The sequence below is a fragment of the Vigna radiata genome, unplaced genomic scaffold (assembly GCF_000741045.1).
Source record: "Vigna radiata var. radiata cultivar VC1973A unplaced genomic scaffold, Vradiata_ver6 scaffold_396, whole genome shotgun sequence".
Taxonomy (NCBI): domain Eukaryota; kingdom Viridiplantae; phylum Streptophyta; class Magnoliopsida; order Fabales; family Fabaceae; genus Vigna; species Vigna radiata.
In genome coordinates this window covers 162,302-174,783 of record NW_014542622.1, presented here as the reverse complement: position 1 = coordinate 174,783, position 12,482 = coordinate 162,302, and the positions used below count along the sequence as shown (strand labels likewise).

Here is a 12,482-nt window from a genome sequence, read left to right as displayed (position 1 = left end):
TCGGCTTCGACCATTCGACCTCACAAGTATTCAGCCATTCGGTCTCGACCATTCGGCCTCAACTACTCGGCCATTCGGCCTCAACTACTCGGCCATTCGGTTTCACATGACAGATGACAAGGCCCAACAAACAAACCACCTGGCCAACCTGGAACTTACTGTTCGGTGAGGAACGCTTCTATATCTATCATTTGAGCCTCTTCAACCTAGGGAACACTTCTGTAGGTCCTAGAGTTCGTCGCTCAGTGAGGAACGCTTTTGTAGCTCTCACTTGAGCCTCTTCGACCTAGGGAACGATTCCGTAGCTCCCAGAGTCCGCCGCTTAGTGAGAAACAGTTCTGTAGCCCTTACTTAAGCCTTTTCGACCTAGGGAACGCTTTTGTAGCTCCTAAAGTCTGCCGCTCGGTGAAGAACGTTCTTTGTGAACTTTCACTCAAGTCTCTTTGACCTAGGGGACGTTCTAAGTGAACTCTTAGAGTTCGCCTCTCAGTAGAAGACATGAAGGATTAAAGTGCATTGAAAGCAAACTCCATAATACAATGTAAACGACCTCTCTCATGCTCACAATAATCCCTACGCACCTCTTCCAATAAAGAGCTTGCTTGAGCTTAGGGGGCTTATGTATTGTACGGTCTCCTTGCACCACCGGGCTGACTGACCACTAGGCCGACCGACCACTAGGCCGACCGACCACTAGGCCGACCGACCACTAGGCCGACCGACCACTAGGCCAATCGACCACTAGGCCAACTGACCACCAGGTTAATTGACCACCATGTCGACCAACTACTAGGTCGACCACCCACCAGACCGACCACCTAGATCGACCACATGGTTAGATTATAAACAATAATAACTCATTAAAACCCTAATACAAATTAAGATGTGATTGGGCCGTCATTAGGCCAGTAAAAGGTAAAAGTCCATCACAACTAGTATAAATAAAGGTCTCAGGTATGACTTTAGGATAAGATACACAATATCTGCATTACTTATTGTGCTAACCACTCGGTTACATTACTAACTTGAGCATTAGAGTGTCTTTGACAGGTACTTGCTCCCACAGCTTGGAGAAGGAGGAGAGAAAACAAACAATATAACTTGGAGTACGAGAATGACTAGGAAACTCGTCTAGTCTTCAAGACAACCTGAAGTGTTTTGAATAAAGGACTTTAACCTTATACCCAAAACATATAGATCAAATTTTAGATCTAAATCTACTTCTTGTGCAAAACTATATTGATTTTTTTTTAAATCTATATCCAAATATTTGTAACAAGTTGGAAATCCAAGTCCATTTGTAATGAAACTTAAATCTTTTATAAATCTAATTTTAATTTTAAATCTATATTTTAAAATAAAATAATTATTTAATCTAATGCATAAAAATATAAAAAAGTTAAATAATATATAAAATAATAAAAAATATAATAATATTATAGTTTAATAATATTAAAGATTAAAGATAATATAATATATAAATTCTTAACATTACACAAAAAACTAAAATCATGTAAATGTCCATATAAATCTTGGCCACAGATCAGCGCACTCCTTTCCTATGGGACCAGTGATAGCAAAACCTATAATTTCAAAAAGTGAACAAAATTTACTACAAGTACAAGCAGCAAAAAAGACCAAAAGCAAAACAAAACGCGACGCGACGCCAGTCACCACCGCCACACGCTAACACTCCGTGAGTGACCATCACCACGCGAGATCAAGAGAGGAGGCGCGCGTGACGGTTTGCACGCAGAGCAAGGAGGCGCGTCACTACGAACAGGTTCTTTTATTTATCCCTTGATTTTGCCCTGATTTCCCTGATTTCGTTTTTGGGTTATACGGATTGTTTTGGGGTTCTAATTTCCCTGATTTTGTTTCGACATTGTTTTGTGGTTGTCCTGATTTTGCCCTGAGCTCCCTTGATTTCCCCCGTTTTTGTCCTTCGTGTTTCGCCTTTGGGATTTATGTTTACTGGATTTAATACATTCTGAGATTGTATAATTTTGACCTTGTATAACTACCCAGCATGCTTAATTATAATTCAAATTGGGGCTCTAAGTCACTGTGTGTTAGGAATTGGCAGCATGAGGAATGCTTCTCACTTTAATTGGCAGCACGTTAAAGTGTCTGAAAACTATAACTAACTAGTGATATTTCAACATATTAAAGCAACTTGTCAATAAGCAAAGAAAGCATTTGCTTGCTTCTATTTTTTAGGAGTTGTACTTAAAATTAAATAATGAAGTCCCCACCTGGCTTGATAGTTTGTTTGGATATGTTTTAAAAATGAAATGCCATTATGCTATAATTTCTTTTGGAACTTCTTTTTTCTACCATAAGGTTCTCTCTAGTCCCGAGAAAGCAATGTTTTCCCTTTCCAGTTTTTGTTTCAGAACATTTGATTTTTTTTTTTTTTAAATGGGACATTATTTTCATCAATTTTTTAAGCAAATGTCTCTTAAGTAAAAGTAATCCTTTCCTTTGGGTGAAAGGAAGAAAAACATATATCTCTCGATTTTCCACCTTAAAGATCTTCTAAAGAAGGATTTTAGTTACTTATCTCCCTGCTTTTACTTACCTCCATCCGTGCATAACATAAACAAGGAAATTTAGGTTTTTTTATGCTATCATTTCTGCTGTCAACTTATTGACATATTTTGATGATTGTGTTCTTAATACTATATTTCCAGGCTTAAAACTTTAAAGTGTGAAACTTTTTGTTGTGACTATTTTTATTTTTGGATAGGATGAAAGAATCAAGGACAAAGAAACAGCCTGAAAGTGATTCTGAGATTTCAGCATGGGTTAGTAAAAGCCGCAAGTTAGAAAAGAAAAGAGCATTGCAGCTCTCAAAGATTTTTGAGGAGCAGGTTTTTCCCCCTTTTATGTTGTACCTATATTTTATGATCTTTAAGATACTGATTTTCCCAGTTTAAATATGTAATCATTACAACATGCTAAAAATCTCACAGGACAAAATTGCAGTAGAGGGAAGTGATGATGAGGATACAGCCCAACACACTGGTAAATTTCTCTGTTTCCGAATACATAGGGAAGTGACGTTGAGGATACAACCCAGCAGCTTAGGGCATTTAAGTTTTGTCTTAGAGGGTTATGAATCTTTGTTTGACTGTTGATAATATGGTTGATAAAATATACTTGTATATTGAATATCTGACAGCAAACCTGGCGGGGCTGAAAGTTCTCCATGGCCTTGATAAAGTTATGGAAGGCGGTACAGTAGTTTTAACTATTAAAGATCAGCCCATACTTGCTGATGGTGATGTTAATGAAGGTACAACTACTTGCTACTTATTCTGTAAGTTTGAAGTCTGTGAGTGATACATAGTTAGAGTTTTTGTTCTCACATGGCAGAGGTTGACATGCTCGAGAACATTGAAATTGGAGAACAGAAACGACGAGACGAGGCTTATAAAGCTGCAAAAAAGAAAACTGGTGTATATGAAGATAAGTAAGAATTCTCCTCATTGTCGATGTACTAGTGCAATAATGTATGTATAGACTAAAATAAACTAATGAAAAGGAAAGAGTTTGTATGAAGTCTGTTCTCTCGATTTCAGGTTCAATGATGATCCCTCCTTGGAGAAGAAAATGTTGCCACAGTATGATGATCCAGCTGCAGAAGAGGTTTGCTACTCTTGTTACATTCCCAAAAAGGGATGATGAGTAATGTAGATTTTGTGAATGCATGTACTCATTTGATTAGTTTATTCAGGGAGTAACTTTGGATGAAAAGGGACGGTTCTCAGGTGAAGCTGAGAAGAAACTTGAAGAGGTTAGTTATGCTTTTCTTTTATGAAATATTGTGATGGCCATTATATTCTTCTTTTCCTATTGCAATATTCATTTTGTTTATCTGTTTTTCTTTTTTCATTTTTTCTGGGGTATCTTTTTTCTACCTTCCAGCTGCGAAGAAGGTTAACAGGTGTTTCCACAAATACCTTTGAAGATCTTACTTCATCTGGAAAGGTATCATCAGATTACTATACTCATGAAGAAATGCTAAAATTTAAGAAGCCCAAGAAGAAAAAGTCCTTACGGAAGAAAGATAAGCTAGACATTAATGCCCTTGAAGCTGAAGCTGTCTCTTCAGGATTGGGTGTTGGTGACCTTGGTTCTCGGAGCAATGTGAGGAGGCAAGCTATCAAAGAAGAGCAAGAAAGATTGGAGTCTAAGATAAGAAGTAATGCTTACCAGTCTGCTTATGCTAAAGCAGAGGAAGCCTCCAAATTGCTACGTCAGGAACAAACTTTCAATGTTAAAACAGAGGAAGATGAAACTCCAGCTTTTGTAGATGATGACGAGGATCTTCGTAAATCCTTAGAGAAAGCAAGAAGATTAGCTCTTAAAAAGCACGAGGAAGATGGGGTATCTGGTCCTCAAGCTATTGCGTTGCTTGCTACCTCAAATCATAATAATGAGACTGATGGTCAAAACCCCACGGCTGGAGAGTCACGTGAAAACAAGGTGGTCTTCACAGAGATGGAAGAATTTGTCTGGGGTCTCCACATTGATGAAGGTAATTCTGATTTATTTGTGGTTTCTAATATAATGAATTTCATACTACTTCATGAGTATGACTGATTAAATTTAAAAGTGGATCAGTTTTGGTTTTTATCCATTTGGATTGCTGGAATTCTGTTGATTGTTTTGGAAATCCTCTATATAATATTTATTTCATTGTGCTCTTCTTGTTGACATCTATGTCAATAACCCAATAATAATTTGAATGTTTGTGATGTGGTTTTCCTTTTTTTACTGAGGACAGTAGGTGTTCTGACATATAAATGTTTTGTAAGCATGTTCGAAGTGTTATATATTGGGGAAGCTGATAGTAGATTAAACTAAACTAAGGCATGTTACTTTCTACTTTTCAGAAGCACGTAAACCAGAAAGTGAAGATGTTTTCATGCATGATGATGAAGAGGCCATTGTTCCTGATGAAGAAAAGACTAATGAGGCTGGTGGATGGACTGAAGTTCAAGAAACTAATGAAGATGAACAACCCAATAAGGAAGACAAAGAGGAAATCGTTCCTGATGAAACTATCCATGAAGTTGCTGTTGGGAAAGGATTGTCAGGTGCTTTAAAACTGCTTAAAGACCGAGGAACACTTAAGGAAAGCATTGAATGGGGTGGCAGAAATATGGACAAGAAGAAAAGTAAATTGGTTGGAATTGTAGATGATGATGAGAAGGAAACTCAGAAAAAAAGGGAGATTCGCATTGAAAGGACTGATGAATTTGGGAGAATTGTAAGTTTTCCACATTCTTTACCTCTTATTTTAATTTTTAATGGCACCAAGATCATATTGTTTATGATTACTGCATTGATATGACTTAAGATTAAAAACAGAGAGAAAATATATTTTGGAGGGCTTGAAAGACCCCTCTGATGGTATTCTATTTATAATGATAGAAATCTGATATAATGGGAAGATGAAAGATCAAAAGATTATGCTAGACACCTACGGACAGAACTGGGTACAGCTGGAAGCAGTTACCAACACACTACTCCCTACTTAGATTTAATAATTATTCTAACAATATGTTTTCCTTGAAAAAGAATAATTAGACAAACTTTAAAATCAGTCACTTGATAATCTTTTATACACATTGAATTTCATTAATTCAACTTATTGTTTGAGAGTTCTCAATCATTAAGTCGAATATACAATATTTCATATAATTTAGTTATAGGAATACGTGAGTTCAATTCATCTAACAGTTAACATTCATGATCATCAAGATACAGTTGGGTTTATCAAATTTGTATTCAAGGATTACTTATTAAGTGGAGCAAGTTTGCTACACTTGTCCTTTTCTTTTATTTGAGAAAGAATAGGACCTTCAACATCTTCAATAGCAGTGTCATCGGGTTGGCTTTTTATTAGAGCAGTAACATAATTGCATTCTTGAGGTAAATTGCATCGATATAGTGTTTAATGAAACAGGTTCACCAATTGAATGAAGAGTATCATTCAACGCCTAAAGGTGAAGTAAAAATTCATTAACAAGACGATTATCAAGTATGGAGTTGCACAATTCTGATTGTAATCGTTGTACATTAGTGCCCTTTTAATGATGAAAATATGCATGAATTTTATTCCAAATTTCATACCAACCAAGATCCCAAGAAAGGATTGAACTAAATAAAGAAGTTTGAAACCATGCAAGGAGTTGATCCTGTTTCCGAGACGTATGAATCCTGTGTTCATTTTCATGAAACTCACTTTCTGGTGGAGTGGGGTATCTATCTCATTCCTTTTCTCCCCTGAACCTCATCCCTCCACTGCTCCTATGGGTGAATTTTCTTCTCCTTGTTGTTCATCCATGTCACCTTGTCTCAGCCACTACCTGCTGCTGACTCCTCCCTTATAAAACATGTCTTGCGTCAGTGACCATTCTTAGTTATTCTTTAAACCTGATTGCGCCAGCCTCTAGCACAAGTAATCCTTAATCCTTCCTGTTTCGAGAGGCATCTTCTTTACCTCCTCCTCTTTCAACTCATCCCATGCAAACCTGGTGTTAGTCTGGTATCATTAAATCACAACTTAATCCCACGTTTCTCCTTACACATGCTTAACCAATTATAATTGCAAGACCCACACAGGCAGGAATTGATACTTTGTTTGGTTCCTGGGTTTGGAACCTAACAAGAACTCACTCAAAAGATGGAGACAGAAAGAAAGAATGGGTTTTTTGTATTATTCACAGTAAAAGAGACCTCTTTACAAGAATGAGTTGGGAGCATAACCTCCCTGGCTGAGGGCATAATCCCTCTTTACAAGCTAAATTGCCTGACTTTACACAGTATATTCCCTTCCTCCCTATAGTGTTGTTACAAGAGCTCTATTTATAGCAGCTCTGACCCACTCCCCTATTAGAACAAAAACCTCTACTCCTAACTGTTTGGTCCTGTACAACACATCACCCTTGATCGTTCGGTCTTGTACAACACACCACCCTTGACCGTTTGGTCCTAAACCCAAAATATCCTATCATCCTAGATCCTAACATTACACCCCTCTACCGAACAACCTTGTCCTGAAGGTTGGAAATGGGAACCCCTGGCTATGCCCTTCAATTCAAGTCAGGCAGCTTGGGTGATGGCAAAACCTCCTCTTCATCGGCTCCCTCCTCGTCCTCTGCCAATAATACCACTCTCAAACTCCTCTCTGGACAATGGTGACCAGGGCCGAACGGTCCATCACATCAAAAACATCACCCTTCTTCCTTTCTCTTCAAGAACTCAGGATAGGGCAGGTTCCTCACCGTTCGACTTCGGTTGTCGCTGCCTCCAATATCGTTCGGTCTAATGTTGACATTCATCCTCCTATACTGTTAGGTCCACCACTACCCCTCGACCCTTCTTTTCTCACCGTTGCTTCGTTGTCTACCCCGCTCAGTTGACTAGGATTAGGGTGACTGTTCTCGTTTCTTGTCACTGGCCCGATCGCTTGCGTCCAAGATTGCGAATTTTGGGTCGCACTCCAACTTCCCCCACTCGCTCTGATCGTCGCGTCCTCCACGTCTCTCGCGATCCTCATCGCGACCATCAGCCTACGGATCAAGAATTCGAACCTGCCCTTGATGTCCTCGCACAGTCCGACGAGGAAGTAACCCAATACCTGCTCCTCTGATACACCATGGGTTTGCCCCACCAACATCTCAAATTCGAGAACGCACTCTTCCACGGTTCCCTCATGTCGCAACGTCGCCAGTCTTTCAAATACGGACCCCTGAAATGCACTCCAAAATCGACCGATCATGGTAGCTTTAAGGCCCTCCCAAGAATGATTCGTGGCCTTTTCTTTCCAAAACTTGAACTAATAACTCGTGCTGCCCTCCATGCTGATGTACACGAGTTCCACCTTATCTTCCTCCGCCACCTTCTGGATATCAAAAAATCGTTCCTCCCGATTGATCCAATTGTGAGGTTCCAACCTTTCTAACGTGGGTAAGTCCACCCTCTTCTTCCTCCAATTATTTTGCACCCCTTGATGATCGTCACCCCCTCTTCCTCCAATTTCCTCATCGCGCCTCCGCGAATCACCATTCACGGAAGTTTGACTCCCATAAGAGTTGCCGTCGTGGTTGTTAGTCTGCGCCCCCATCATCCTCATTAATTGTTGTAGGTCCCGATGTAGGGCGGCAGACTCAGCCTTCATCCCTTCCATCGTAATCTCCAACGCCTCCAGTCGTCCTTCCGTTGTTCCCTCCATAACTCGTTCTTGCGCCCAATTTGGGATCCGACAGTTTCTTGATAATCCGGCAGGTTCTTGAAACAACTGCTTCTTGATTCGTCACCCCCACTTTGTAATGGCAGGTCAGACCAATTTATTAGGTTCCTGGGTTTGGAACCTAACAAGAACTCACTCAAAAGATGGAGACAGAAAGAAAGAATGGGTTTTCTGTATTATTCATAGTAAAAGAGACTTTTTTACAAGAATGAGTCGGGAGCATAACCTCCCTTGTTGAGGGCATAACCCCTCTCTACAAGCTAAAATGCCTGACTTTACACAAAGTATATTCCCTTCCTCCTTACAGTGTTACAGGAGCTCTATCTATAGCAGCTCTGACCCACTCCCCTATCAGAACAGAAACCTCTACCGCTAACCGTTCGGTCCTGAACCCACCTACCCTTGACTGTTCAGTCCTGTACAACACACTATCCTTGACCGTTCAGTCCTGTACAACACACCACCCTTGACCGTTCGGTCCTAAACCCAAACAATCCTATCATCCTAGATCCTAACATACTTTATTTGCCAATTGAATCTAGACTTTAATTTCTCTACCTGCTGCTTTAAAACCTTTTCTCTAATTTTTGCCAGCTCCACCTGTGCTTTTTAGAAATAAGCAATTATTTTTCTAAATTAATGTAATACAATGGATGAGGAGAATGTGTGTGGATTTGGGTGCTTAGTGATTATAATGTTTAATGACACTGAACCTTAAAATTGACATTATCACAAATGCATATATTAATGAGCTTTAGTATCATTCTTTCGAAGTATCAGTTTTCAAATTGTAGTGGATCATCAATCATCCTTCATTGACTTATTCTTTTGTTGCTTCCAGTTAACTCCAAAGGAAGCCTTTCGAATGATTTCTCATAAGTTCCACGGTAAAGGACCTGGAAAAATGAAGCAAGAGAAGCGTATGAAGCAATATCAAGAAGAATTGAAGATGAAGCAAATGAAGAGTTCCGATACACCATCACTGTCTGTGGAGAGGATGCGGGAAGCTCAAGCTCGTTTGCAGACCCCCTATCTTGTTCTCAGTGGTCATGTTAAACCAGGGTATGTTTTCAATTATATGCAAACTTATAATTCCTGAAGTTTTAATTTAAAAGTCTGTTTGCATGAAATGAATTGAGAAACTTGGAGTATGTTTGGTTTTGTGATTTAGTGTTAAAAGTTATTGTTGTAACAAGGAACATACTTCCGAAACTAAGATTAATTCCTTTCCCTCATCTTAAAGCACCGTACTCGCTTTTCATTCATGTCTACACTTTGGTGTAAAAACTTTGATCCTTAACATAAAGGTTTACGAAACCAGTTGGTACAGGTTCATTTAGTGATCCGTATCTTTGATTGTTATCTAGAATAGAGTGCAGGCTTTGTATTGATATATAACTTAGTTCTTTAATCTTTATGATTAATTACTTGTATTTTCCATTTGTTATAATGGGATTGCCAATCCATTTCTTGTCATTTCATTTTTGTCATTATTTCTGTCTTCAGCCTTCACTTATTACCTAGTCTTTGGGGTTTGTTTATATAAAGTCCAGTCAGGGGAACACTTTTTATTTGGTTAATCTTCTCAAAGGCTATACAAGTGATATGTTGTGTTTATATTCCAATATATCCAATATAAAGTAAATTTTTCACTTCAGACAATCCCTGTCCCACTTTTTCAAAAAAAGTCCAATTCTTTCTCTTACCAGCTTTCAGAACCCGTTTTAAAATTTATAGAAATTCTTGGTGGCAAAAAGTGATTTTGGCATGCCAAGAAGTAACTAAAGTTAATGTCAGCTGCTTTGGTTACCAATAGGACTGTCACGTGATGCTGATTGTGGCCAAGGGTCACTTTTAGTATTGTATTCACTTATCTAGTATATCAGCTGCTTTGTGATCCTTCGTAGCATTCTTGAGGCCATGTTGCAGTGTTATCCAGATTAACTACTGAGGAAGTTGAATCAGTGTATTGCATAACGAAACCTACTTTTATTATTTTCTGTGATATTATGGCAGTAAAATTAAATTTCTTTTACTGAACTGTGCAAGTCTTTGAAAATATGAAAGGAATTATGTCAATATAGCGAGCATGGTTCTGTGTAGTTTCTTCTATCTTATTTTTTTGTTTTGCTTAGTTAATATACCAATGTATGTGACTGTTTGATTTTTTGTTGGCAGACAAACTAGTGACCCAAAAAGTGGTTTTGCAACTGTTGAGAAGGACCTTCCTGGTGGCTTGACACCTATGCTTGGGGATCGTAAGGTAATTCAGGGCGTGTTTAAGCTTTTATGGTATATTTTTCAGATGTTTATATATTTTTTTAATTATTTCAGGTAGAGCATTTTTTGGGAATTAAGAGGAAAGCTGAGACATCAAGCTCCGATAACCCAAAAAAGCCTAAATCATAATTCCTTGGTATACTAATATCCTTGTAAGCTTAGAAGTTGGACCCATAGTGTTTCATCTGTTCTGTTGCTGACTGCTAAAGATATGTAGCTCAATTTATAGTGCTAATTTCGTTAGTAAAACTTGATTTTCTTGAAAGATGTATGTTGGTAGAAATTTAAAGAGCTAGCAAGATCAATGCCAGTGGTTGAAATTTTCTCCATTCTATGCGCGGTCCAGAATGCGCAATTCCTTCTGTACAAATAAGAGTTTATTTTCAATGTATTGATTAAAATTTTGGATTGTGGATTTCTCTTTGGATAGTTTAGAACTTTATTAGCATGTTCTTCGCTAAAGAAATTTGGTGCAACTTTCCACTTTTTTTTTCTTAAAAGTTTGTTCACATCAGCATAGCACACATCAGACAGCACACATCAGACAGAGATTAATCTCCTCTCCATTACCCAACACCCATATAGAATGATCCTGTCACAAAAAAGTATACCTAATAAGAATCTGGTTTTTGGCAATGATGAACCTTAAAAAGTTACTCCCTCCACCACCATACCCTTGTCCTTGCACCTCTCCATTCTCTTTTTTGCCCTTGACGTGAATATAAACGGATGTCAACTTCGATTCATTCAAAGCCAAACGAATGTGTACATCCCGTTGAGGCTTGGCCTGGACGCTGATGGATATTAGGAAACCTGTAACTGGCGGCGGGGTCCTTAGGATGACCTTTGCTAACATCACATGTTATTCGGTGTTGTCGGGTTTAGCACTTGGGATGGAATCTCTATGCTCCCAAGCCTTCGGCGCAAAACGCATGAATGTCTTGTCATTGACTCTCCATCGCTGTGTAATGTTTCTGCTACTCTACTCCATCCCAATATCGTTCCTTTAACTCAACATCTCAAACATCCTTCTACCTTTGCACTAGAACCCTAACATCACCCGCATGACACACGCCTACCTCATCTTTTCCCTCCCTGACGTCCCCATCCACTCCTTTCTCCGTCCAATTCGCATTTACCTTCTCCACTTCCCCTTCAATCGCCAATGTCGTAGCATCTTCAATTGCCTCCAGTCTCTTCATCCTCCTCTTCCTCGTCACGCACTTGTGCCTCACAAGCTTCCGCTATGCTGTGTCAACCCAGGATTGTCTCTCCGGGTGGAAGCCGCTACTCCGGCTCGTTGTGTTGAGCTACGTCTCTATTTGTTTGGAGTGGTGGTGGTACGAGATCATGATAGTTTTGTGTGGGCTTTTGGTTAACCTCATTTCAACCTTGCTTCCATGGGTATACTCATTCAAACAACTTTCACTCGCTTTTGCGCAAGATAAGTTCCATCCAAAAAGGGACTAAGGAGACAAAGAACTATCTCAAAAGAGGAATGCAAATGTGCAATTCAATTCAAAGATTTAATTCATTCAAAGGTGTTTACAGGGAGAACCCCTAGGCTTACTTATATAGCTTTTGGAAGGAGTTTGGTGAAGAGTTTCAAGCAATATGGGACTTGGAAGGCTCCAAGAACTGCCCGCAGCTACAGCAACGCCCCTAGGTGCTTGAAGTCCCACATTGTCTAATTCTCTCATTCCAAAAGGGTTTATAAGCCACCTAACTCTCCTAAAGTTCAAAAAATGAAAACTAATTATGCTTTCTTGTGCTACAAGCTAAGACGTCAACTAGAACTAACTAAAAGAAACAAAGAGGCAAATGCAAGCCTCTTTGTTATTTATGTGAAAGTCAAACATGAAAGATAAAATTGACAAAAGAAGACACTAAGATGGAAGTGTAGGGCAAAGGCATCCATGGTGGAGGAAACAAAAGA

General features: G+C 39.0%; 1 protein-coding gene across 1 annotated transcript; it reads left to right on the top strand.

Annotated features, from left to right (window-relative positions):
- The first annotated feature begins 1,561 nt into the window (after positions 1-1,561).
- LOC106780501 (SART-1 family protein DOT2) lies at positions 1,562-10,963 on the top strand. The gene is made up of 12 exons (XM_014668797.2): positions 1,562-1,783; positions 2,750-2,873; positions 2,976-3,027; positions 3,185-3,298; positions 3,379-3,475; positions 3,585-3,651; positions 3,740-3,799; positions 3,931-4,543; positions 4,902-5,278; positions 9,108-9,328; positions 10,445-10,529; positions 10,601-10,963. The coding sequence occupies exons 2-12, from the start codon at positions 2,751-2,753 to the stop codon at positions 10,673-10,675; spliced, it is 1,884 nt and encodes a 627-aa protein (XP_014524283.1). The 5' UTR covers positions 1,562-1,783; position 2,750; the 3' UTR covers positions 10,676-10,963.
- Positions 10,964-12,482: the final 1,519 nt, after the last annotated feature.